Below are 24,985 nucleotides of genomic sequence, written 5' to 3' on the forward strand. Positions count from 1 at the left end.
CAGTAACTTTTGATATTTTCAGGAGCGCCGAAATTTTATATTATTTTTTCGAGCATCTTAACGTCCTCAAATGAAAAAACTCAAAACTACAAAGTTGTAGATCTCATCGAGGTCTACAATTTACATATAAAAATTATCTTCATCCGACATCGTATTGAAGTGTTTTCTATTTTTTGAAATTTAAGTCTCATCACGCGATAAAATATGGTGCTGAAATTTTATATTATTTTTTCGAGCATCTTACTGTCCTCAAATGAAAAAACTCAAAACTACAAAGTTGTAGATGTCATCGAGGTCTACAATTTACATATAAAAATTATCTTCATACGACATCGTATTGAAGGGTTTTCTATTTTTTGAAATTTGAGTCTCATCACGCATGAAACAATTTTGTCGCGTTAATGTTGCACGAGACTGAGTTTAGAATTCGTAGTTCTAGCTTACATCGCGCGCCAAGCGAGACTTTGGGCCATGCCTCCTGCTCAACCTCTACTTGCATCCTCAGCTGCTCGCGAAACCTCTGGATGAACTCCTCGGCCAGACCGTCAACGTCTAGCGCCGCCATGGCCTGAGGTGAGCGCTCCGGCTCCGGCGACCACCCTCCGTCCCTCCGTGTGACAATGGTCCCCGCCAGCATCTCCGTTGCTTGCTTGGCGCCGATGCACGGCGGCAGGCGCCGTTGGCGACGTGGACGTCGTCCTTTCATGGTCAGAACATTGACAGGTGTGGTCGTGCACGAGAACTCGTAGCTGCCCCTGAAGTAGTCGTCGTCGTCCGCGGGTCGATGCGCGCCGACGGTAAGACCTTCCCAGAGCTCCCTGCACTTCCCCATGGATAGTTGTCGCTGCAGCTTCATTGTCTGAAGAACAGATGAAAAGATGCAGTGGCAAATGAAGCAAGAAGAACACAGACACTACTAGCTAGAGCATGCAATGGCTTGCGAACAGCAGGGGAGTGTAGTATTTGTAGGGTTTACGAGTCAAAAGCTTCGAGTGGAAGGTGGCGGAGCAGGAAAGTGTTGGAACATTAACGTGACAGGAACATTGCTTGCAGTTGCAGATTATGTTCACCGTGCCATTTCATTGTTATTTTCGTGGAAGCAGAGGAAGTTCCTTGGAGAAGGCTAATGTACCTTGGAGAAGGCTAATGTAACGAATTGCTATAGCGCGCTACAGTGCTGGGGAATTCCGACGGCCCCGATTCCTCATGCAAGTAAACGCGGCCTGAAGTGATATGTATGAATATTTAGAATGACCTGGCTCTGCTTTTGACACAACGCATAAGACAGCTAGATTAGGTGGGCATGTGGAGCAAGTAGAGAGCTTTTGGAGAAAGTAAGGTGTACTACGTCAATTATATAATCTTTTGTGATTAAACAACGCGCACCACGAAGATCATGAAATGATTTGGTTTCAAGGAAAACGATTTTCTCGGCCAATGAAATGTCATGCTGCACGTTTAGTACTATATACTATCATTGTTCAGCTTATATTAAAAGGACGAATCCCAATATCATGGCTGTATTTAGGGAACACTAAATTATAACACAAGGCGCCATGCTACGAGACGAAGACACGAAGACGAAAGGAACAGGAACCAAGGACACCAACTCTGTTTATGAAAACGGCAACCACCGGCGGGGTCAGGTAGTGGAGGCTGAGATCGACAGATCACAACTCGCAGTCTGTAGTCTGTACACAAAGTGTATTCTGTGACAGTGCTAACAGTACTCTCTGTGGAATTTGTTCCTAAAAAAGTCTGTTTTGCGCGCTGCGCATGTGATCAAGGCCTACGCAAATTGCTTTCAAGGGATCATGCCACACCACCCCCACCTAATCGATTAGGAACACCATGACCACCATCGCCAACCATAATTTGAGCAACTAAAGTGTACCTCGTGTCGCGCCACGAAACCAACTCTTGTAGATCTAAAGCATGCAACTAGCTAGCATGGACAATTAATTATCAGGCATTTATTAATTACTAGCTAGCGACTAAAGTGTACCTCGTGTCCCTTCTTAATTCGTAAAATCAAGATGCAAAGGGTGAAGAAGATGAAGGATATTTTTTTTAAACAAAATCATGGGTTGTTGTTGCAGCAGTTGGTATCACAGAATTCAGATATTGGTGAAAGGATGATAATTACATTAGAAGAGCTTGAGAAGGCCACAAATAATTTTGATAGATCTCGTGTGATTGGTGGTGGAGGCCATGGGCATCGTGTTTAAAGGAATTATTGACCTTCATGTTGTTGCAATTAAGAAATCAAAGATTATAGTACAGAGAGAAATCAATGAGTTCATAAATGAAGTTGTGGTTCTTTCTCAAGTCAACCATAGAAATGTGGTGAAGCTCTTAGGATGTTGCCTTGAGGCAGAAGTTCCATTGCTTGTTTATGAGTTCATTTTCAAATGGGACACTTTGTCACCATCTTCACGTTGAAGGATCCATATCAATACCATGGGATCATCGCATAAGGATTGCATTGGAAGTTGCTAGAGCACTATCCTATTTACACTCAGCTATATCGATACCAATATTTCATAGAGATATTAAGTCATCCAACATACTACTTGACGATAATTTAACTACAAAAGTATCAGACTTTGGAGCTTCTCGACATATCCCAATTGACAAAATAGGAGTTACTACAGTTGTTCAAGGAACAATTGGTTACTTGGATCCAATGGGTGGGTCCTGTTGAGTATCAAACATAGGGGTACATCAAATCCCCGGATTAACCGTCATGATAGTCGAATTAACCCATGACTGATTCTCTTAATCGCGTGCACCCCTTGGCCCATCGACAAATGGTTTGCTCTGGGCCTCGGAAGTCCATTTTAGGAAAAGGACCCTACCGCCTGGTAAGCGAGCCAGGAGGCTAAGTTCCCGTTCGAGTTGCTCGCGCCCGGGGGCTTGGCCAGGTCTAAGGGTCCCCGACCCTAGGGGACAACAGCCCACAATGTAAGCCATGGCCTTGTTCAGGCTAGGCCTCTAATCCCGATCGACACCGAAAATATAACTTGGAATCTGTTAGGCATCCAGAACCTGACAGGCGGGTAGAGCCAGAGGATGCCAAGGCCTGCTGGAGCCCTCTTCCCTCATTACCACAAGGCCGTGTTGGTCACTCCTAGCACGAGGTCACTCCCAGGGCTGGTGCAATGCAACAAGGGTCGTCGCGCGCCCGCGATGGAAGCCACGAGAAGGCGAACAACCCGTGGAAGGCACAATGGTAGCAGACAACACTTGATGGTCAGAGTCAGTTTGACATTGTCAGCCCCGCTAGAAGATGAAGGACAGCGCCTAGCGTCATAAGCAACTGAAGCTTAGAACTTAAAACCCTAGAAAAACCATGAAACTTGTACTCCCATCACCCTTCGTTATATAAGGCTCGGCATGGGCTCCTGTACACGGGATCAAACCATCAAACAATCGACCAAGACAGAACCCTAGATTGAACACTTGGCCCTTGATCGGGACCCTGTCTGAGACATCAAGCCCAAGACAGTAGCATAGCACTTCCCATATGTCTCCCTCTCTTTCTCTGTTGTAAGAACTCGATTGAGCATTCTTAATGCGAAGAACACCACTGCTAGACGTAGGGCTTAGACGCCTGAACCAGGATAAACCCCTTGTGTTTTGAGTGCTTAAGCCACCAGAGACTCATGCATCAACCCATGTTGAACAACTAGATTACTATGGTAGAACCAAACCCTCGGTAGTTGGCATGCCAGGTAGGAGAGCGTCATATGTGATCATCGCTCTTAGGTGGCCCTAGCCACCATCTTCTTCGCCGGAGGCAGAGACATCGCCCTAGGGGCGGCATGCGCTTCTCCGACGAATCTGTCATCCCGTCTGGCCTCAGCTATGGATCCCTGAGGATCTAGGCATACAATGAAGCCCAAGCGGCGAAGCAACACCAGGATGACGTCAACATGCTTGAGGAGATTAGGATATTGTGGTCATACCTCGGTCAAGTATCATCAGGGCTGTGACGCTACCACGACATGCTCGAGGAGATTAATGATTTTTTAGAGGCATTTGTCTATTGAGTTGTCTCTGTAAATCGATACAACACCTTTGAAAATTAATGGCTATTTTAGGAAACAGAGACACTTTTGACCCGCCTCTATAAATAAAATGAGACGTCTCCTATTTTTTTTTATAATAGTGTACCATAGATCTAATTGTTGATGTTTTCACACGCAAAGATTAGCATATAGCTTACCCCTATAAGATCTAGTTTCTAACAAAAATAATGTCAATAGTTCGTTGGAGGTCTAAAGTAACATATAACACGTAAGTCCAAGTCAAGTCACCAACTCACCATCCCGGTCGTGTATGAGGCCACTAAGCTGGTGGTTTCGGACCTAAACACACCTTTAGCAGTACGACCGAATCATGATCTTAGCCCTTTGCTACAACAGAAAATGGACGCTTCATATTAGTTTGGGTGTATAGTATAATAATCTGTCCTAGTTGCAAGGTTAAGGGCTTATTTAATAAGTGACTAGCCAGTAGCTACCATTCTAATAAATTTATGTAATTAGTTTATTCTTGTCGTCTGATTTTGAATTCTGTCAAATTTGTTGATGCTATATATATCTTTAAACCTATTGTAATTTTGTTGTACCGTCAGCCTTTGTGTACGTTGTTTAATTTTCTGAAAGGTTAACACTGACTGATTGAGCTGTTCAAAAGTTCAAATGCGAAATCGAAAATGAGTCAAAATACGTAGGTTAATTATACTTCTGTTTTTCATTTGTCTTATTGGATTATTTCAGCTTCGTAGCACATATAGAGAATATTTGTAGGAACAGTTAGAATAAACTAGTAGGGACAACTGCACACCCCAGCCTACTCTTGAAATCAATTTGTAGAGATGGTTGCCAAACACTCCCGCACTAGAAATCATTTTTCAGGAATTATAAAACAGATGTAAATAAATATAGTAATCCTGTTTCACAAGTAGTGCAATTTTTCACGCATGTGTTCATTCGATCTCAGACTTCTGATTACCTCGTGCTTACACCGTGTATAGGACGATGCTATGATTTTGTATGGAGTTTTACAAATATTGCGTCTAATATTTTGGCCCTATAGACAATGTCAATTGGAAAAAAAGTTTTAATTTTTAAGTTTTAGATCTCATCAAGCACTACTACAACTTTATAGAAGGATGTCTCCACCTGAGTTTGAAAAATCTAAAAGTTTGAATTTGAAAATCTGACAAAGCTCTAGACCGACCTCTCTCAAGTCAAATCATGATCTTGGAGACATACAAAGGACGACTGACTGGCAAAGCTCAAAGCTAAAGACTGCGTGATGAAGCACAATTACAACATGGATGCGTGGCTAGCCGCTGATAAACACAGCAACCAAATTGTGAGCACTACTGATCTTCTCTCTGGTAATGGAAGATATAAAGTATGTTTGCACCATAAATCAGTCAGCAAGTCAAGTCACCGCGTGCCTGTCGTTATTTTTGCTTTCATGGACGACGAAATTAACTTAACTTAGTTCGTCTTCGTCCTTCGCCACGGACGAAGCAAGAAAAAAAATTTAGGAGAGACTGAACAAAAGAATAGAGACTTTTTTATCTTCTCTTAACTTTAGCCCCTCGTACCTAATACATATATGCATAAAATTTCAACAAAAGACTTAAGGGGGCTCCACGTGCCTAGGATCGGTAGGGGCTAAAGCCCCCCCCTCCTCCCGCCTCCGTCGCTGACCTTGGCGTACGTCGTGCTAGCTAATTTAATTTCACTGGAGAAACTGTGTGTGGCGTGCCCTATTTATTGTGAGGAACGTAACTGACGAGGATGACATGGGTCGTGCTTCCGATCCATATAAGCAGGCACACATGAAGACGAATGTTGTAGCGGCGAGTAAAACAGTTGTAGCACTTGCTGCTGTAGTCGCGACGCTGCTGCTGCTGCTCCCGCCATTTGCTGGCGGCGGCGCCGCACTTGCTGCAACTGCAGCAATAGCCACTGGTCTGGGCCTGCACAAGCACTACTGGTACACTCGACAAAGGCTTTGCCGAGTATAGCACTCGGCAAAGGTTTTGCCGAGTGTAGCACTCGGCAAAGTTCGCTCGGCAAAATTTTTCTCGGCAAAGGGTCTTTGCCGAGTGCTTTTTATCGGGGCACTCGGCAAAATAAAAAACAATTTTGCCGAATGCTTAGGGCGGCACTCGGTAAAATATTTTCGGCCGTTCCACCGTTCACGGTTATTTTGTCGAGGGCCTGACCCAGCACTCGGCAAAAAAAAAAATTTATTTTTTTAAAGATTACTTTGCCGAGTGCCCAAGTCCAGGCACTCGGCAAAGTTTTTTAATTATTTTTTTAAAAATTACTTTGCCGAGTGCCCCTGTCCAGGCACTCGGCAAATTTTTTTTTTAAAAAAATTACTTTGCCGAGTGCCCCAGCCCAGGCACTCGGCAAAGAATTTCTGGATTTTTAAAAAAATACTTTGCCGAGTGCCCCTGCCCAGGCACTCGGCAAAGTTTTTTTATTTTTTTTTAAAAATACTTTGCCGAGTGCCCCTGCCCAGACACTCGGCAAAGTTTTTTTTTTTAAAAAAATACTTTGCCGAGTGCGCCAGCCCAGGCACTCGGCAAAGAATTTCTGGATTTTTTTTGGAAAAAACTTTGCCGAGTGCCTTGTCCATGGCACTCGGCAAAGACCCCGAGAATTGTAATTTTTTTTTACATTCCATTGTAACAGACAATATATATATATATATATACATCAATCATCACATCTATATCACCAACATGCATTATATATCACAAGCACACGCATATTTAATAAATCCATCGAAAATCCATCACAAATGCACCAAAGTTCAACATCACAAGTTTATTATTACAAGTTTGATATCACAAAGTTCAACATCTCTACTGCGGCGACGGAAACTGCTGGTGTGGCCCCCTGGACAGCGGTGAAGGACCGGACTGCGGCGAAGGGTTGACGTGATCAGCCGCCGGTGACACGCTAGCGGGATTGTTTGAACCCGCCGACGGAGGCTGCACAAAAGAGAAGAGATTGCATGTGTTAGACTAAAAATTGAAAATTTCGGCAGCACCTCCCCTGCACGGGGAGGTTTCCAACCTGCAAGAAACAACGGCACGAAGGCCGACAATCACAATGGCACGAAGGCCGACAATCACAACGGCACGAAGGCCGAAAATCACAATGGCACGAAGGCCGACAATCCCAACGGCATGAACGCATTAAACTTCCATACTCACAGGAGTGAAGTGTCGAACCGGAGCTGGAGCTGGCAACTGCACTTGGACACCCGATGCTTGCCCGATGGTTTGCATGATCTGATACATGTCCGCCATCTGCTTCTTCGTGGCCTCCAGCTCTGCGGTCAGGTGCGCTTGCGTCTCCCTTGTCTCTGCTAGCTCGGCCTGCAGTGTTTCAATCACATGTTTCAGTATTGCAAATCTGATCAATGTGTGTAACGTTCAATGTACGATGAGTGAAACTAGAATTACCTGAAGTTCGTCGACCCGCGACAGTGTTGGAGTAGGCCGTGCACGTATGGAAAGGCTTCTGGCCGTGCTCCGTGCCCTCACGTCGGAGAGAGAGGGTGCAGAGCTCGAGGAGTCGGCGCCGTCTGCAATCCACAACCGCCCGTGCTTCCTACCTTGCCCCAGCCTCACGATCACCTATGTCTCAAGGGGCTCAGTGCTCAGATTGTGATCTGAGCCACGGAGCGCCCTAACCGCCTCCGTGTAGTCTCTGACCTTAGCGTGGACGCTCGGGTCAGAGTAAGCCTGGGCAGGGGCATCCGGGTTGAAGACGACACCGGATTTCACCGGGCCCATGTGGGACACAGCCCATGCCCCAAACTCCGACACCGGCACATCCGGGTGTGCCACCTCCTGCGAGAAAGACGGCAAGATGATTAGAAATCAGGCAAAATTGAGCGTTAGAATAGATAAATGACATCTCGTACAAGTGCCCGCTTGAATGCGAGGAGGTTGCGGCTGCCTTGGTGGTGAGTTGGAGTGGTCCTCAGTGCCCGCTTCCGCTTGCCTTGCTCGTGCTTTGCGATGTACGCCGGGTCAAGGTACCTGTCCACGATCCTCGACCATGCCGATCTATGCGACATGCACCACGAGGCCGGCACCTACACATCATCAAGTGTTTGACATATAAGAAGATCAATTCTGGACCTACTAAATCTCAAAACGAATTAATATTATTCACCTACCTGAAGGTACTGCTCCTTGGTCAGCACCACATTTCTTGCGCCGGTTTTGTTGAGGGGCTCTTTCTTGATGGACCTGTAGTAGTCGACGTGGGCCTGGAGTCGCGCCTCGTGAATCATGTCGCCGACGTACTTCTTACAGGCTCTGTGTGCCGTCTGATCCGCCAGGGTCTCTCTACCTTCTTCGGCCTTGAAGTACCTCTGCATACAAACACGATGTATCCGTTCATTATTTCAATAAAAGACTTAAGCAATAGAGGAGATGTATTGAGCTATGTTGTGAGACACTTGCCCAAAAGTCCGCCAAAACCCGCTCCTGCTTGTTGTCCTGCTCGTCATCCGAGCCGAGCTTGTACCTGTCCCACGCCCAGGCCGGCTCCCACCTCCCCTCTTTCAAGTCCACAAGGCCAGGGAAGTGTTTCCTGCATAGACATCCCAGGACGGTAGCGGGGGTGCGTGGGGGGTCAAGAGCACCCGACAGAACTAGCCAGCCCCTGCACAAGTGATTACGAAAAATTATCAGTTTCTCTTTTGATTTTCAACGTATCATATGAAGTACTAGTGATAACATCTATAGTTACTTACCTTCTTCCCACAGGACGAACTAGTGGGCGTTGGTCAGGAAGCGGAATCAGAGGAAGGCTTGTGGGACCTCGCAGGTAGGGAGCCGAGAAAGCAGAACTGTCCTCCGTCTGCTGAGTCCCCTCATCCCCCGACGGAGTGTCTGTGGTCGTGCCCGTGGCCACCACATGCTCCTCCAGGGTAGGAGACGGGTCCTCCGGCTGGTCGAGAGCCGGGGGAGGAGGCGTGTCCCTCCTGGGGCGACCCCGGCCCCTCCCCCTCCCCCTCCCCCTCCCCGTGCTGGGGCGACCTGGGCCTGCTCTCGCCGCTGGGGGCGAAGACGTCCCCTCGCCTCCATCAGGAGGGCGTAGCCTCTGGTACACCGAGAGCACCTGCCTCGGTGAACGGTTGCCCACCATCTTTGTTCTGTCACCTGCAATGTACAAAGAATGAACAACAAGCGTTAGTACATACATGTCAAATAGTTCAAAATGAATAAACATAACAAAATTTAATAAAAAACATAGTATTACATGGTTTAGGAATAATCTTCATGATTGGGGTCATAGGTCTCATCATCACTGTCAAAATTGTCCAAATGGGCAACACTATTCAACAGTTCTGTGTCTTCTTCATTGTCTTTGCCTAAATGGAATTGCTCAAGCATTTGAATGTCCTTCGGATTTAGCACTACATCTCTAGGGTCCTCGTCATCAACCGTTTCATTGTCTACTTCCATGGCGGTCGTCACACCGGGTAAGACTATCTCAAAGCTCCCTTGTAGCTCATCTGCTTGATAGAACTCTCCATCATATGTGTTTGTGTCGAAGGTGTAATCTTCATCGTTTGGAACAGGTAGTTTACCGTGCGAAGATACCTGGTGCACAATAGACCAACCCTTAAGATGGTCTTTGTCTTGGCACGCGTATGGCGTATGATACACCTGCATGGCCTGTTGAGCCACAATATAGACATCTTTTCCTTTATAGACGGAATCATGCCTAATCTCGACTAGCCCAAGATGAGGGGTCTGTCTCATTCGTGCAGGATCAAACCAGTGGCACTTGAATATGACAGGAGTAAGAGGTACCCGACCCTCATATTCAAGTTCATAGATCTCCTCAATTATTCCATAGTATTCGACGTCATTAGTGCCCGGCGTAAAAACTTGGCTGTTGGTGGTTTTCCGACCGGGCCGAGTCTGCTCGTGTCTTGACGTGTGGAAGCGATATCCGTTCACATCATAACCGGTATATGACTTCACCCTTAACTTGAAGCCGTTTGCAACCTGTCTCAACTCGTCACTCATGGACGCATTGGTTTGCGCCTGCAAGCTCAAGCATGATACATCATTATACTATTGGAACGTACAAGCTACTAAGGAATATCGACGAACGTATGACCTTTTGTTTGAACCAAGAAATAAAATCAGGCCTCCCAGCTCCCGCACCCTCTGAAAGAAGGGTATCATGTTCGTGCGAGGTAGGATCCCTTGATTGATGCCACTCTTGACGAACAAATTCCCTGTACCAAAGAGAATCAATGGGGTTCGATACAGAACAGTGACGTTGTATTGAAACAAGTTCATTGAGAACTTACTTAATGAATGGCGCAACCTCGACAAGGTTGGTGAACACATATAGCGTGATTCTGCGCCACTCTTCTGGATCCAATCTCTTGGGGGTCGATCCACTTGCGCTGCCTAGTTGGCATTTGAAAAGGCTGAGGGTCGATTCAACTTCACCAGCATTGTAACGAGGGGGTGGATTATGCTTGCTAGGAAGGTTCGGCTTGTAGTAGGATGTCGTGAAGTTTGCAACCTCCTCCCGAATGCTTGCCTCTGCAATGGAAGCCTCAATTCTGGCTTTATTTGTACATTTCTTGCAAAGAGTCTTTAGACATCGCTCGATTGGATAGCACCAACGGGCCTGCACGGGCCCCCCCAACCGTGCCTCGGTTGGGAGGTGCACAATTAGATGTTGCATCGGCAAGAAGAAGCCAGGTGGAAAGATCTTCTCAAGCTCACAGACCAACTCAGGTGCCATAGTTTCCAATTCTGTAATGATGGTCGAAGATAGCTCCTTGGCACAAAGCTGGCGAAAGAAGTAGCTCAACTTTGCCAGCACTAGCCATACATGCTCAGGGACATAGCCTTGAACCATCGACGGAAGTATGCGCTCAATCCATATGTGGTAGTCATGACTCTTCATCCCGTTGACTCGCAGAGTCTCTAAGTTCACTCCCCTGCTCAGATTCGCTGCATACCCATCAGGGTACATTAAATTCTTGATCCATCGAAGTACTTCCCTCCTTTGATCGATTTTCAAGACATAGGGGGCCCTAGGCCTTCTCCACTGCTTTCCTGTTGCAGGAGGCCGCATCTCTAGGTTTGGCCTATCGCACAACATCGCCAGGTCCACTCTAGCCTTAGGGTTGTCCTTAGACTTGTCAGTGTCCATGAGCGTTGCCCAAAGTGCCTCGGCGATATTCTTTTCAGTGTGCATGACATCAATGTTATGGGGCAGTAGGAGGTCATCGAAATAGGGGAGCCTCGTCAAGCCGGACTTATGAGTCCACATATGTTGCTCACCATATCCCACGAAACCACCATCTTCGTTGGGCATGAGAGCATCTATCTGAGCACGAACCTCCGCCCCAGTCCTCAAGTGCGGTCTAGGGTCCATCGCTTTGACACCTTTCGTAAAACTCTTGACGTCTTCTCTGAATGGATGGTCAAGAGGGAGGAATTGACGATGTTTGTCGAACGACGAATACTTGCCACCCTTCTTCAACCATATGAACCTCACAGCTTCCTTGCATATTGGGCATGGGAACTTCCCCTGAACACACCAGGCGCACATTAACCCGTACGCCAGGAAGTCGTGCAGGGAGTAGTGGTACCAGACGTGCATTTTGAAGCTAGTCTTCGTAGCTCGGTCGTATGTCCACACCCCTTTGACCCAAGCATCGATCAACTCATCTATCACAGGCTCCATGAAGACACCCATATTACTCCCCGGGTGTCCAGGGATTATCAATGATAGGAACATGGTATGTCATTGAAAGGAGACGCCGGGGGGGGGGGGGAGATTCAGGGGGATGACGAACACGGGCCAACATGTGTATGGTGCAGCCATCATGCCATATGGATTGAACCCATCTGTTGCCAGCGCGACACGTACATTACGAGCCTCCTCTGCTTTGAGAGGATGCCGCGAATGGAACTACTTCCATGCATCAGCATCGGATGGATGTACCATCTTCTCAGGATTGTATCATGTGCCGTTTTTGTGCCATGTCATCTGTTTCGCGGATTCCTCGGTCATGAATAGCCGTTGGAGCCTCGGCAGGAACGGAAGGTGTCGTAGGACTCTCATGGGGATCTTAAGCTACCTCTTCTGGCCATCGCCTGAGTCTACCTCCACGTACTTGGAGGATTTACACTTCGGGCAGTACTTTGCATCCGCGTGTTCTTTCCTAAATAGGACGCACCCCTTCGGACACACATGTATCTTGTCATACGGCATCTTAAGTGCAAGAAGAAGCTTCTCTGACTCGTACAAGTTCTTCGGCATAATGTGTGTCTTCGGTAGCATATCGCTCCACATGGCCACCATCTTGTCGAAGCCTTCTCGACTTAGGTTTAACTCGGCCTTCAACCCCATTACGTGACCAATGGCGTCCAGCTGAGAAACATTAGTATGATCATGAAGGGGTCTCTGTGCCGAGTCCAACATCAGGTAGAAGGCATCTGCGGCAGCCTCCATCTCCTCCTTGTCACGTCCTTCAGCGAACTGAGCTTGGTGCGTGTCATCCAGCATGTCTGCTACCCCAGCATCATCATCGAAAGCCTCGAGCCGTGGTCTCACCACCTCCTCCCTGATACGATCGGCTTCACCATGGTGGATCCACCGGTGGTAGCCCGGAGTAAATCCAAACTTCACAATATGTTTACCCATGGTTAACCTATCTTTCCTTCTTCTGTTGTCACAACCGCTGCACGGACAAACCACTAGAGAATGGCCTCCGGCACTCTCACCAAATGCATGCTGTAAGAATTCTTTGACCTTGACTATAAACAGCAAGTCGTAATCGTGCTCGTCTCTCCGGAGCGTGTACATCCACTCACGGTCTTCCATCCTTTAACAGACGTATCAGCACATATGAGTCACCATCAATTGCATCTACGCGGTGTCCCTACTCTCTAATAGGTGAGGATAGGTCCTAATCCCACCCGTGGATCCGTAGATGAGGTTAGTTTCCATGCCCCGCTCCTATCCGAGATGGAATTTCGGCAGCACCTCCCTGCTGTTCTCCCAATACACGTCCTGCAAGGGAGAGTGTGTATCCGGAGAACAACAGGGGGTGATGCCGAAACACCATCTCGGACCGGAGCGGACCATGGAAACTAACCCATCTACGCATCCGCGGGCTGTCCAAAAAACGTGGACAATCCAAAACAGAAATGCTCGCAGATATGCAAAGATCTGCATACCTCCAAAGATATCTCTTTCGGACGGGAGACGCCTAACTAGGCTACACCGATCTACGACGACAGACAAGCGGAAAAAAGAGATGATTTATACCTAGGGTGTCGGTGAAGTCAGGCTAGCGAGGCAGTGGCGAGTCGACGCAGTGGTGAGGCGACGCAGTGCAGGTAGACCCGCGACGCCGACAAAAACGATCGGGGACCTCCGGGTCACCTCCGACAGGTCCTGCTCTGCAAAAGAAGAAACACGACACTATAAGTTCAAAATTTCGGCAGCACCTCCCTTGCACGGGGAGGTTTCCAAAACCTACAAAAAACAACGGCACGAAGGCCGACAATCACAAACGGCACGAAGGCCGATAAGAACAGCGGCACGAAGGCCGACATCACAATAGCACGAAGGCCGACAAACGGAGAAAGGGTGGATATACCTTGCCCACGCTCGTAGGCGGTTCGGTGACGGTAGGGGCGTCGGCGGGACAGGCACACGGAGAAGACGGCCGAGGCACCTCCTCCTCCCCTCTACCTCGGCTTCCTCCCCCCTCTCCCCTTCTCCTCCTCCTTCCTCTCCTCCTCCTTCTTCCTTTTTCTTCTCTTTTTTCCTTCTCCTTTTCTTCCTTTTCCTTTTCTTTCTTTCTCTTCTTTTTTCTTCCTTCTTCTTCCTTCTTCTCCTTACTGCTGCTTCCTCCTCCTTCTTCTAAGCCGGTGGCAAGAGCAGGGGCGCACGGGGCCGGTGCGTGCAGGGGAGGACAGCCGCGCGCGCCGGCGGTGGCAGCACGCGCGGACGGCGGCGGCGGGCCGCGCTGACGGCGCCGGGCCGCGCTGACGGCGGCGGCGCGACCGGGCTGGGGGGTACTCGGGGGTGGGGGCGCGTGGTGGCTGGGGCTCGCCGACGTGGGCGCGCCGGGGAGCCGCGCGGCTGGGCTGGGGGTGCTCGGGGGCGGGGGCGCGCTGTGGCAGGGGCTCGCCGGCGTGGTCGCGCCGGGGAGCCGCGCGGCCGGGCGGCGCGGCAGGGCTGGGGGGTCCTCGGGGGCGGGGGGCAGGGGCGCGTGGTGGCGGGGTCTCGCTGGCGGCCGCGCGCCGGGGAGCCGCGCGTCGGGGCTAGGGGTGCTCGTGGGCGGGGTCTCGCCGGCGTGGGCACGCCGGGGAGCCGCGCGGCCGGGCTGGGGGGTGCTCGGGGGTGGGGGCGCGCGGTGGCGGGGGCTCGCCGGGGGCGTGGTGGAGCGGCGCTGGCGGCGCTGGCCGGCAGGGGAGGCGCGGCGGGCGTCGGGGTGCTCGGGGGCAGGGTTCTCGCCGGCGTGGGGCGCGCCGGGGAGCCGCGCGGCCGTGCTGGGGGCTGCTCGGGGCGGGGGCGCGTGGTGGCGGGGGCTCGCCGGCGTGGGCGCGCCGGCGCGGCGGAGCGGCGCGGGCGGCGCTGGCCGGCAGGGGAGGCGCGGCGGGCGTCGGGACAGAGCAGGCGGCTAGGGTACCGGGGGTGGGGGGGGGATTTTGGGCCGGCGGTTTTATTTTTAAAAAAAAAATTTGCCGAGTGTAAGCCCCTTGAGCACTCGGCAAATTTTTTTTAAATTTTTTAAAACTTATTTTGCCGAGTGCCAGCGTCAGGCACTCGGCAATTTTTTTTTATTTTTGAAAATCATCTTTGCCGAGTGCCCCCTGGGCCGGCACTCGGCAAAGTCCACTTTGCCGAGTGCCCCCCATGGCACTCGGCAATTTTTTTTGATTTTGGGCCCAAATTTTTTTCTGTGGCCTTGTGACAGTGTTTAAAACTCTATTTTAAAATTTGAGGCAATTTTGACTTTTTTGATATATTTCATTAGTTTATTTCGTTTCGTCTAATTGTTTGGGATATTTCAAATTTGAACTGCAGGTACATGGAATAATGGACTTTGGTCATCCAAAAATTGATACTCATGATATTGAGGGTATGTTTAGGCCGTATCTAGAAAGTCACATGAAATCTCGAGTATCTCGTTGACGTAACATGTCGAGGTACTTGCCGGAAATGTGATTTTAAATTATATAAAATGCAAACGAAGTCCGAAAATCATGAAACTCGAGATTTTCGGACACGACGCATCGACAAGTTTCATGATTTTCGGACTTCGTTTGCATTTTATATAATTTAAAATCACATTTCCGGCAAGTACCTCGACATGTTACGTCAACGAGATACTAGAGATTTCATGTGACTTTCTGGATACGGCCTAGATGTCTGGGTTTTTGGCATCCGACGTCACAATTTGCTCGAAACCTTTACAATTTTTTACCACAGCCTCCACATATGATAACACGACGCATCGACAAGTTTCATGATTTTCGGACTTCGTTTGCATTTTATATAATTTAAAATCACATTTCCGGCAAGTACCTCGACATGTTACGTCAACGAGATACTCGAGATTTCATGTGACTTTCTGGATACGGCCTAAACATACCCTAAATATCATGAGTATCAATTTTTGGATGATCAAAGTCCATTATTCCATGTACCTGCAGTTCAAATTTGAAATATCCCAAACAATTAGACGAAACGAAATAAACTAATGAAATATATCAAAAAAAAGTCAAAATTGCCCCAAATTTTAAAATAGAGTTTTAAACACTGTCACAAGGCCACAGAAAAAAATTTGGGCCCAAAATAAAAAAAAACATTTTGCCGAGTGCCATGGGGGACACTCGGCAAAGTGGGCTTTGTCGAGTGCCGGCCCAGAAGGCACTCGGCAAAGATGATTTTCAAAAATATAAAAAAAATTTTTGCCGAGTGCCTGACGCTGGCACTCGGCAAAATAAGTTTTAAAAAATTAAAAAAAAATTTTTGCCGAGTGCCCAAGGCTTACACTCGGCAAAATAAGTTTTTAAAAATAATAAAAAAAATTTTGCCGAGTGCCATCCGTTAGCCACTCGGCAAAGTCTGACGGCAGATGCCCGCCGTCACGGGCCGGCCACCTTTTGCCGAGTGGGACTTTTGCCGAGTGCCGCGGCACTCGGCAAAGCCTAGATTTGCCGAGAGCCAGGCTTTGCCGAGTGCATGGCGCTCGGCAAAGCCACGTTTGCCGAGTGCTTTATTTTGCCGAGTGCGGCACTCGGCAAAATATTTCTTTGCCGAGTGCCCCGATAAAAAGCACTCGGCAAAGTATCAGGCACTCGGCAAAGTATAGTTTTCCAGTAGTGAAGGAGGTGCGGCAACATCAGCATCCCTTACCCATTCGGCATCGAGCTCGGCTGCTACCACGACACCGGCTTCAACCTCACCTGCAAGCAGCAGCACTCCCACCGTCAGCCACCCAAGCTGTTCCTCGGCGACGGCACCGTGCAGGTGCTGGACATCTCTGTTGAACACAGCACGGTGCGCATCTACAGCCCCGGCGTGCAGTTGCAGTACGATGGCATCAGCACCGGCGGGACATGGGGCCTCGGGCTCCCAGAGACCGGACCGTACTTCCTGTCGGAGTCAGCTAGCATGCTCGTGGCGACAGGGTGCAGCATCCAGGTCAGCATCCGAGGGGGACTGAATGTCAGCCTGGTGAGTTCTTGCACTGCTATCTGCCCCGTTATTTTGTCCAAAGATGGTGGCTGTAACGGTACGATAGGAAATGGCAGCTGCACTGGCATTGGTTGCTGTCAGGCCAGCATCGTTGTAGGCTACTCTTCCTACAGAATCCAGATTGACCGGCCGGTTTCTTCTGCCTCGGGCTGGAACGTTCCTACTTCGGTATTCATAGTCGACCAGAGTTACTTTATCAGTATCAATTCGAATGGAGAACGAATTCCTGGATCGCTTACTACGGCTACACTAGACTGGATAATTAGTACTTCGACATGTCCTACAAATATGACCGCCCCAGAATGTCTCAGTAACCACAGCTATTGCCAAAATTACTCTTCCTTGGGCCATGGTGGGTATACATGTCAATGCGCAGATGGTTATCAGGGTAATCCTTTTGTTCAAGGTGGATGTCAAGGTACACTACGTAGTGAATCAATCTTTTTTAATTATATTTTCTCAGCCTGAATCTGCATACATCCTTTGGTGCTCCTAACACATACCTTATTTTTTGGCTATAGATATAGACGAGTGCAAATATCCCGACCAATATGTTTGCTATGGTGTTTGCAAGAATACACCTGGAAGTTTTATTTGCCAATGCAACACTGGCTATACAGGCAATGCTTCCATCCCAAATGCATGCACAGGTATAATAAGATGGAAATCCCAAATGGCTTGCTATATACATATTGGACACTATAACAAGACCTTAAAACAAAATCCATCTGCTCTAAATTTCCTAGACATTGATGAGTGCAAGCACAAGGAAACATACTCATGCTATGGGACATGCGAAAATTTCCCTGGAAGTTTTCACTGCCAATGTCCTGAAGGAAGCTCTGGAAATTATTCTATAAAAGGGGGGTTCATTACAATCAAGAATTCCTTCACAGGTTATAACTCACTATGTGCAACATATTATCTCACAGACTAAACCTGTGTCACCTCACTCGCAAATCAAATAAATTCATAGCGTGATTTATTATTTTACTTTGAAATAATGAATGTGTTTCATTATTGTTTTTCTTAGGTTTAAGCATTGGGCTAGGAGTGGGTGGTGGAACAAGTCTTTTGCTTCTAGCCCTTGTTGGACCCTACATAATGCATAAAATCAAGCTTCAAAAGGTGAAGAAGAAGAAACAAAGGTTTGCTTGCCACTGTGTATGTAGGGAGCAAGCTGGTGGGCCAGGCAGCGCGTCGTATCCTGCTCCCCTCGTTATTATTAATGCTTATGTTTTATTTTTACACATTGTTTAGCTAGTCCGACGGTTCGGACCAATCAAGAAGGTCGATGCTTCTAATACTTGTATGTCATAATCTTCTATCCCGTGCTGGAGCTTAGGTTATGACTAATTTAGCAAGTATATATCAATGCACCAGTACTTACAACTTGCAATTTTCTTAAGAATGAAAATTAAATGAGAATTGGACAACAGGAATAAATGTCATCTAGTTTGTTCAATGAACTAGGAAATTAATGGATATACAATGTAAAATTGTAGTTTATGCTACAATAAGATCTCATCGAGGATACCTTGCTGATAGCAATATTTCCTCTTCCATGCCATACCGTCTACTTGTCTCCAGAGCAAGTCCTTCGAATGACTTATATTGAATTGCAGTTTTATCCTTCTCGTGTTTCCTCCTCAAAGTTGTATCATGATGGACATGCTTCTTTGTGCCTCTTGTTGTAACATGGCCACCGCGAGTGGCGGAGACCTACGCAGTCAGCAGGGCATCTCCGACCTGTCACCAAAACGGAGGTCGTGCTCCCGCGCCTCCAAACCCGGGAAAGAGAACGGTTTGTTAGATTGAGCTTGCAGGTTGTGGGCGACGGCCCTGACACGGTCTCCGCCCGGCCGGCTCGCAGGCGTCTCCGGCCGATGGGGCGGAGGCCTCTCCGCCAGGAGACTAATTAAATGCCAACATTGTTTGGGTATGTGCAGGTAACCAGATGAGGGCGCTCGTGGACTGCGCGGGTGCTCCAGCACGGTCTCCGGCCGTCGGGGCGAAGACCCAAGCAGGAGATCGGCGACCCTGGAATGCCGGAGGCCTACGGCTTTGGCACTCCCAGAGGCGGAGGCCCGAAGGCTCGTCGTCGGATCCTGAGGCCGGACAGAGCGGAGACCCACGGCGGAGGCCCTAAAGCCCATCGCCGAGTCTTGAGGCCCGATGGGCCGGTTGATCGTGCAGGCCCAGTACCAGATGGCGGCATGGCAAGATTACCCCCGAGATGGAAGGCGAGTAGAGGAATATCCCAAGAATGTACTGTAGCAGTTGAGGGATACTACTGTAAAATCTGTAAATGTGGTAGCTAAGCCCTATAAATAGGGAACACTTGTAACCGTAAATGGTTGGTTGGGAGATGAATTAATGAAACCATAGCTTTCCGTGCCACTCCCTTACTCACCCATCTATCGTGCCTGTTTCCCGTGCCTCCGCCGAGGGGCGCGGCATAGCAGGCGGAGGCCTCTACCTCCACCACACTGTCTGAGACCGCCAGTTTCAACATTGGCGCCCAACTGAAACGACCCCGATTTCCGCGAAGGGAAATCCACAGCGTCGAAGTGTAATAAGATCGTTGTAGATCATATTACCCAAATTCCAGTCGAATATCACATCCATACAACGATAATATCAGAGTACAAATAGTGCGGAATTACATAATTTATTACATCGCCGCATTGGCGGAATCAAAAGTAGCATTCATTCAGAACAGCTTGAAGATAAGATCGCCAAACTCGAGCGTAGGCACGAACCCCTTATCCGTCAAACTCCTCGGAGCTATACTCCTCAGCAGAACCTGTGTGCCAAAATTTATCAGTACGATTTGTACTGGCCACTCCCAACCCTATGAGCATTGCTTTGTGGAAATTGGATGCAAGTTGGATATAAGCAAAAGGAACTTATAAGGCTGGGGTTTCCTATGCAGTAGCATATCAAGTATATAATAATAGTTGATCAAGTTTTAACACCATTCGCACACACACTCCACCCCATTCCCTTTCCAGAGCCAGGTTTCGATCCTGGGATCGATATACCACCATCTCCATCATCATATCATAACCATACCATCGCTCAGTCGATAGGCCAACTCCCTCTCGGCACAATCTCAAGGCCCGTAGCCCCTGGCTATGACCGACACTCTCTCACGGGGGAAGAAGAGAAGGACTCATCTCACTATCTAGTTTAAGCGAAACCCAGGAAAGGTCCATAGCCGACAAGTCGGCACATGTATCGATCGATCAACGATACACTCTGCAGAGGTTTTACATAACCACAAGATCTGCCTTCCTCGCTGACCGTCGTCAACTGGGCTGATTCCGGCCGCTTGCTAGCCTAGGATAATGCCACCCTACCATTCAGCCCTGGTTCACCCCAAGTCTAGTCTGGGGTGGCTAAAACTGTGAGTCATGAGCCGGGTCCACAAGGTCTCCATGAAGTCTCGGAAGGGTGTGGGGGAAATCCTCCACGCCCTGTACCTCCTTACACTATCCGCTATCAACCTAGCAGTAGTGGCAATATCCTACCAAGTAGTCTGGCCGTCCCGCACCATATAGGGCGAGTGGTACGTAAGGCTTCCCGGTGAATCTGAGTACTAGTAAGTCCTTAGGGATGACCAAGCCAGAATGTCTCCATCAGGGTTTCCATTTATCGTGCCACCACAGCACCTCCATCCTGGGCTCCTCCCATCACAGGTTCACACCCAGGACCACCTCATATACCATTTACCCACCACAGGTATCCATTTCCAGGGGTGCCCAGGTAGCACCCTATGGCAAGACTTGCCCTAGGCTCGTCGTATACTCCAACTTGGTCGACTCAACCCTCACCCTCCACGCACCCAAGTCACACACGCAGCACTCTCCCCATAGTCCAGTTAACACCAGATTCCACCACGCATCAACGTAGTACAAGCGTAGTAGAAGTAATAAGTAATATAGCAGCAAGCGTGTGTCTAGCCTAATAGCAGGGTGAGCAGGGGTAAGGTTGCGTCAAGGTAAAGGCCATCAAGAAAGCATACTACCATGCAGGTCCTATCACAGTGTGATTACAACTATAAAGTAAAGCAATAACAGTTCTATATTAGCCATGCGTAATAGGTGCTACGAGATTGGGTGGGATGTGGCACCTTCAGTGTAGTCGTCTCCGTTCTCCTCATGGTACTCACGATCCTCGTCTATCTGGTTCTCCTCCGAGTCTACAAACGATTGCATTATAGTCGCGTTAGCAACGTCTATAGAGTAGCACAAAGAAGCAATGAAAATTCAAAAGAGCCAATTGCACTCAAACATGGGTTCATTGTGTAGAGCTCGATTTTAGATGAATTTTGGTCCTGGTTTCGTATTTTTCTGAGGTCATATGAATTAGTTATGAATTTACGAAGTTTAAATCATTTCTAAAAATGGAAAAAGGCTGAATTAATCCTGGGCTGACACGTGTCACACAGTGACTGGTCCACGTGGCATGCTGACGTCAGCATGCCATCAGCTTGACGTCAGTGTCTCGGTCCCAAGCTGACAGGTGGGGTCCAGCTGACGTCATCATGACGTCAGTATGACGTCATCATCGTCATCAGTCCGGCAGGTGGGACCAGGGCTTTCGGGTCACTGACAGGTGGGTCCCATGTGACGTCAGCATGACGTCAGCATCTAACATGTGGGGTCAGGTCAACGGTCAACGTTGACCAGTCAACGGTCAATACGGGCCGGGTTCAAACTGGGCCTCGATAGGGCTAGATCTGGGCCGGGGCTTGGCCCGCCACGTGGCATTTGACGGATAAGGGGTTCGTGCCTACGCTCGAGTTTGGCGATCTTATCTTCAAGCTATTCTGAATGAATGCTACTTTTGATTTCGCCAATGCGGCGATGTAATAAATTATGTAATTCCGTACTATTTGTACTCTGATATTATCCTCCGTCACCCCCTCCCCCAAAGACTGGCCAAAGCGGGGGAACGGAATCTCGGTCTCCGGCCCAAAAACGGGAACCTGCACTGTTTCCAGCTGAAAGGGTGGATTGTCTTTGCTCAAGGGCCAATAGTTGGAGGCCATTATCTCCTCCACCAGATCACGGCCCCCGGAGTAACGGCACGCCAGCGCAAAGGCCCGTTCATAGGCTTCCCTCACCGGAGACACCGCCTCCGGTGGCTCCACGCGCGTATGTGGCACCATCACCTCCATCCTTGAGGTCAATGGATATTCCCGGACCTCCGCACCATCCTCGGTGGTGCCACACACCCCGTAGGTCTTCATGTAGAACCACTGCTCAAGCCAGCCGCGGTCCCACTTGCCTTTCTGGCAGAATGAAATCTCCAGGCGATCTACGCCTTGGTTCCTCTTCGACATGAAGGTGCAACTACCATACTGGCAGATCACCTCCACCTCTTTGCCTTCCCGCATCTCCTTCTTCTTTGGCTGCTTCTGCAGCTCGTAGTAAGCGCAGAAGGTGTCCACATCCGGCTCGGCGCCATAAGAGACACACGCCCAGCAGAATTTGCTGAGCGTGAGGAAGGCCGTAGGAGTCAGATGATGGAGCTAGACGTTGAAAGTCTCCAAAACCCGTCGGAGGAAGGGGACGTAAGGAAGGCGGAGGCCGCAGGTGAAGAAGTCTTAGAACACCACCGCATATCCCTCCTCCGGCTCTGGAACGGTCTGGCCGGGCGGAGGGATTTTTACCCTCGTAGAAGGAAAATACGATTCCTTCAACATCTCTGTGACCGCCTCCTCAGTAATGGAGGAGGGCCCGAAATCCCATGACTTTATCGCCATGACTCCGGAATCCATAGCGATCAGGTCTCCGACGGACGCAGAGACACTCCCCAAATCCTCCTCCAGCAGCTTCTCAAACTCCATCATGGAGGCGGAGGCAAGCATGCACTCCTCAAAGCGAGCACCCCAGCCGCCTGCCCTAACACCAAGAAGGTGGCGATTGGGTCCGAAGAAGGTGGGCCGGCGAGTATGGGCGAAGGTGGAAAGGAAAGCCACCGTGGCGGTGACCTGGGAGGAAGGCGCAAGCGGAAAGAAGGAACGCGCGAAGGCAGCTCAGGCGAAAGCAAAGAAGGCAGAGACCGATTTCTGGTGCTGCAAGAAACCCAAATGAGTCGTGCGGGGGGGGACCCCGCCACCAACCCCGCCCTTATATAGGCCACGGGCGGGCGGTTTGGCTCTCGCCGAACAATGGTCATCTCCGGATAAGTCGCAAGACGCACAACGGCTATATTTGCAGCCAAACGACTACTTTGACAAGACCAATGGCCGCGCTAGAGCGGGCCAGGGGGGAACCGGCGGAGATCGGTCGGAGACGTGACTATGCGCAGTCTCTGCCCCCGCGGACATCCTTGCTTAGGGCGTTTTGAGCTCACGGCACGCTCAGGTGGACCGCGGTCTCAAAAGGGGGGAACTATTGTAACATGGCCACCGCGAGTGGCGGAGACCTACATAGTCAGCAGGGCATCTCCGACCTGTCACCAAAACGGAGGTCGTGCTCCCGCGCCTCCAAACCTAGGAAAGAGAACGGTTTGTTAGATTGAGCTTGCAGGTTGCGGGCGACGGCCCTGACACGGTCTCCGCCCGGCCGGCTCGCAGGTGTCTCTAGCCGATGGGGCGGAGGCCTCTCCGCCAGGAGACTAATTAAATGCCAACATTGTTTGGGTATGTGCAGGTAACCAGATGAGGGCGCTCGTGGACTGCGCGGGTGCTCCAGCACGGTCTCCGGCCGTCGGGGCGAAGACCCAAGTAGGAGATCGGCGACCCTGGAATGCCAGAGGCCTACGGCTTTGGCACTCCCTGAGGCAGAGGCCCGAAGGCTCGTCGTCGGATCCTGAGGCCGAACAAAGCGGAGACCCACGGCGGAGGCCCTAAAGCCCATCACCGAGTCTTGAGGTCCGATGGGCCGGTTGATCGTGCAGGCCCAGTACCAGATGGCGGCATGGCAAGATTACCCCCGAGATGGAAGGCGAGTAGGGGAATATCCCAAGAATGTACTGTAGCAGTTGAGGGATACTACTGTAAAATCTGTAAATGTGGTAGCTGAGCCCTATAAATAGGGAACACTTGTAACAGTAAATAGTTGGTTGGGAGATGAATTAATGAAACCATAGCTTTCTGTGCCACTCCCTTACTCGCCCATCTATCGCGCCTGTTTCCCGTGCCTCCGCTGAGGGGCGCGGCATAGCAGGCGGAGGCCTCTACCTCCTCATACTATCTAAGAGGCGGAGGCCTCTACCTCCACCACTATGTCTGAGACCACCAGTTTCAACACCTCTCAAGTTTTCAAGTGTCATCTCGACTTCTCTCATCGTGGGCCGATCTTCTCCATTCGATTTTGTACACTTTGCTGCTAGTATGGCAAGTTCATCGAATTGTTCACCCTCCTCTTCCATGATTTGAGGATATACTATTTCAGTCAAGGAACCTTGAGCTACTATTGATGAAAAATGTTTAACAAGACCCTCCCCATGTAGCACCCGATTTTAAGATCAAAACCAGATACGCACCATATGTGAGCCTAGGAAGTCAAACCTCACATATAGCTACAAATAAGTGTAATATCAAAAGACAATGCTCAATATATAACGTACTTAGTATAAAGGATATAACTTTAGACAGCAGACAGCGGAAAGACAACTCCGTTCTTCGGGTGAAGACTCCAATTCCATAGGGACAACTGACTGGTTGATCACAAGCCTAATTCCTTCAAACTCTAGCAATCTGGTACCCATCCGAGATTTTTCCAAAAATTTAAAAAGTAAAGCAAGCGTAAGTACATGTCGTACTCAACAAATATAACATGGGGTTCATGAGGCTCAAAAGGCCAACACTGGTTAACTACGATTAGCTTTTAATGAGTCATCTTTTAGCAATTGGGTGGCAACCAGTTTATTCACAAGCCCATAAACACATGATCAGGTAAACATGAATAATGAATAGCATAAATAGTAATCATTAGTGAGTATTTTTATCATCAGTATCATCTGTGTTCTTCATCTATTCCGTAAATGTTCCAAGGCCGCTCGTGATCGTGAGCACGGCTGATATACCAGTTTTACACTCTGCAGAGGTTGTACACTTTCACTGTGAGTCATGATTTACCCTTTCGTCCGAGGTGATCAGCCTCTTGACCCACTACTAAGGAAGGTCGGTAGGGTTCACTATGAAGCCT

General features: G+C 49.2%; 1 protein-coding gene, 1 long non-coding RNA gene and 2 pseudogenes across 2 annotated transcripts; 1 reads left to right on the top strand and 3 right to left on the bottom strand.

Moving 5' to 3' along the window:
- Positions 1-6,892: 6,892 nt before the first annotated feature.
- LOC136499248 (uncharacterized) lies at positions 6,893-7,870 on the bottom strand. Its single transcript, XR_010769949.1, has 3 exons — positions 7,508-7,870; positions 7,256-7,420; positions 6,893-7,030 (listed from the first exon to the last, which is right to left on the bottom strand). It is a non-coding gene; the product is annotated as an uncharacterized lncRNA (long non-coding RNA).
- A 3,562-nt stretch (positions 7,871-11,432) lies between these two features.
- On the bottom strand, positions 11,433-12,926 carry LOC136501054 (uncharacterized; annotated as a pseudogene).
- Positions 12,927-15,257: 2,331 nt separating this feature from the next.
- Positions 15,258-18,080, top strand: LOC136500238 (wall-associated receptor kinase 2-like). Its single transcript, XM_066495605.1, has 5 exons — positions 15,258-15,265; positions 16,451-17,238; positions 17,342-17,470; positions 17,567-17,716; positions 17,854-18,080. The coding sequence occupies exons 1-5, from the start codon at positions 15,258-15,260 to the stop codon at positions 18,078-18,080; spliced, it is 1,302 nt and encodes a 433-aa protein (XP_066351702.1).
- Positions 18,081-23,266: 5,186 nt separating this feature from the next.
- LOC136500239 (putative wall-associated receptor kinase-like 16) overlaps positions 23,267-24,985 on the bottom strand; it is a 36,616-nt pseudogene continuing 34,897 nt past the window's right edge.

Source organism: Miscanthus floridulus, chromosome 13 (genome assembly GCF_019320115.1).
Source record: "Miscanthus floridulus cultivar M001 chromosome 13, ASM1932011v1, whole genome shotgun sequence".
Classification (NCBI taxonomy): Eukaryota; Viridiplantae; Streptophyta; class Magnoliopsida; order Poales; family Poaceae; genus Miscanthus; species Miscanthus floridulus.

What these genes read in the sequence shown, in the direction of transcription:
- LOC136500238 (XM_066495605.1), top strand. An exon ending in TGTTCAAGGTGGATGTCAAG is followed by an intron (nt 17,239 to 17,341) that starts GTACACTACGTA and finishes TTTTGGCTATAG; the next exon opens with ATATAGACGAGTGCAAATAT. An exon ending in AATCAAGAATTCCTTCACAG is followed by an intron (nt 17,717 to 17,853) that starts GTTATAACTCAC and finishes TGTTTTTCTTAG; the next exon opens with GTTTAAGCATTGGGCTAGGA.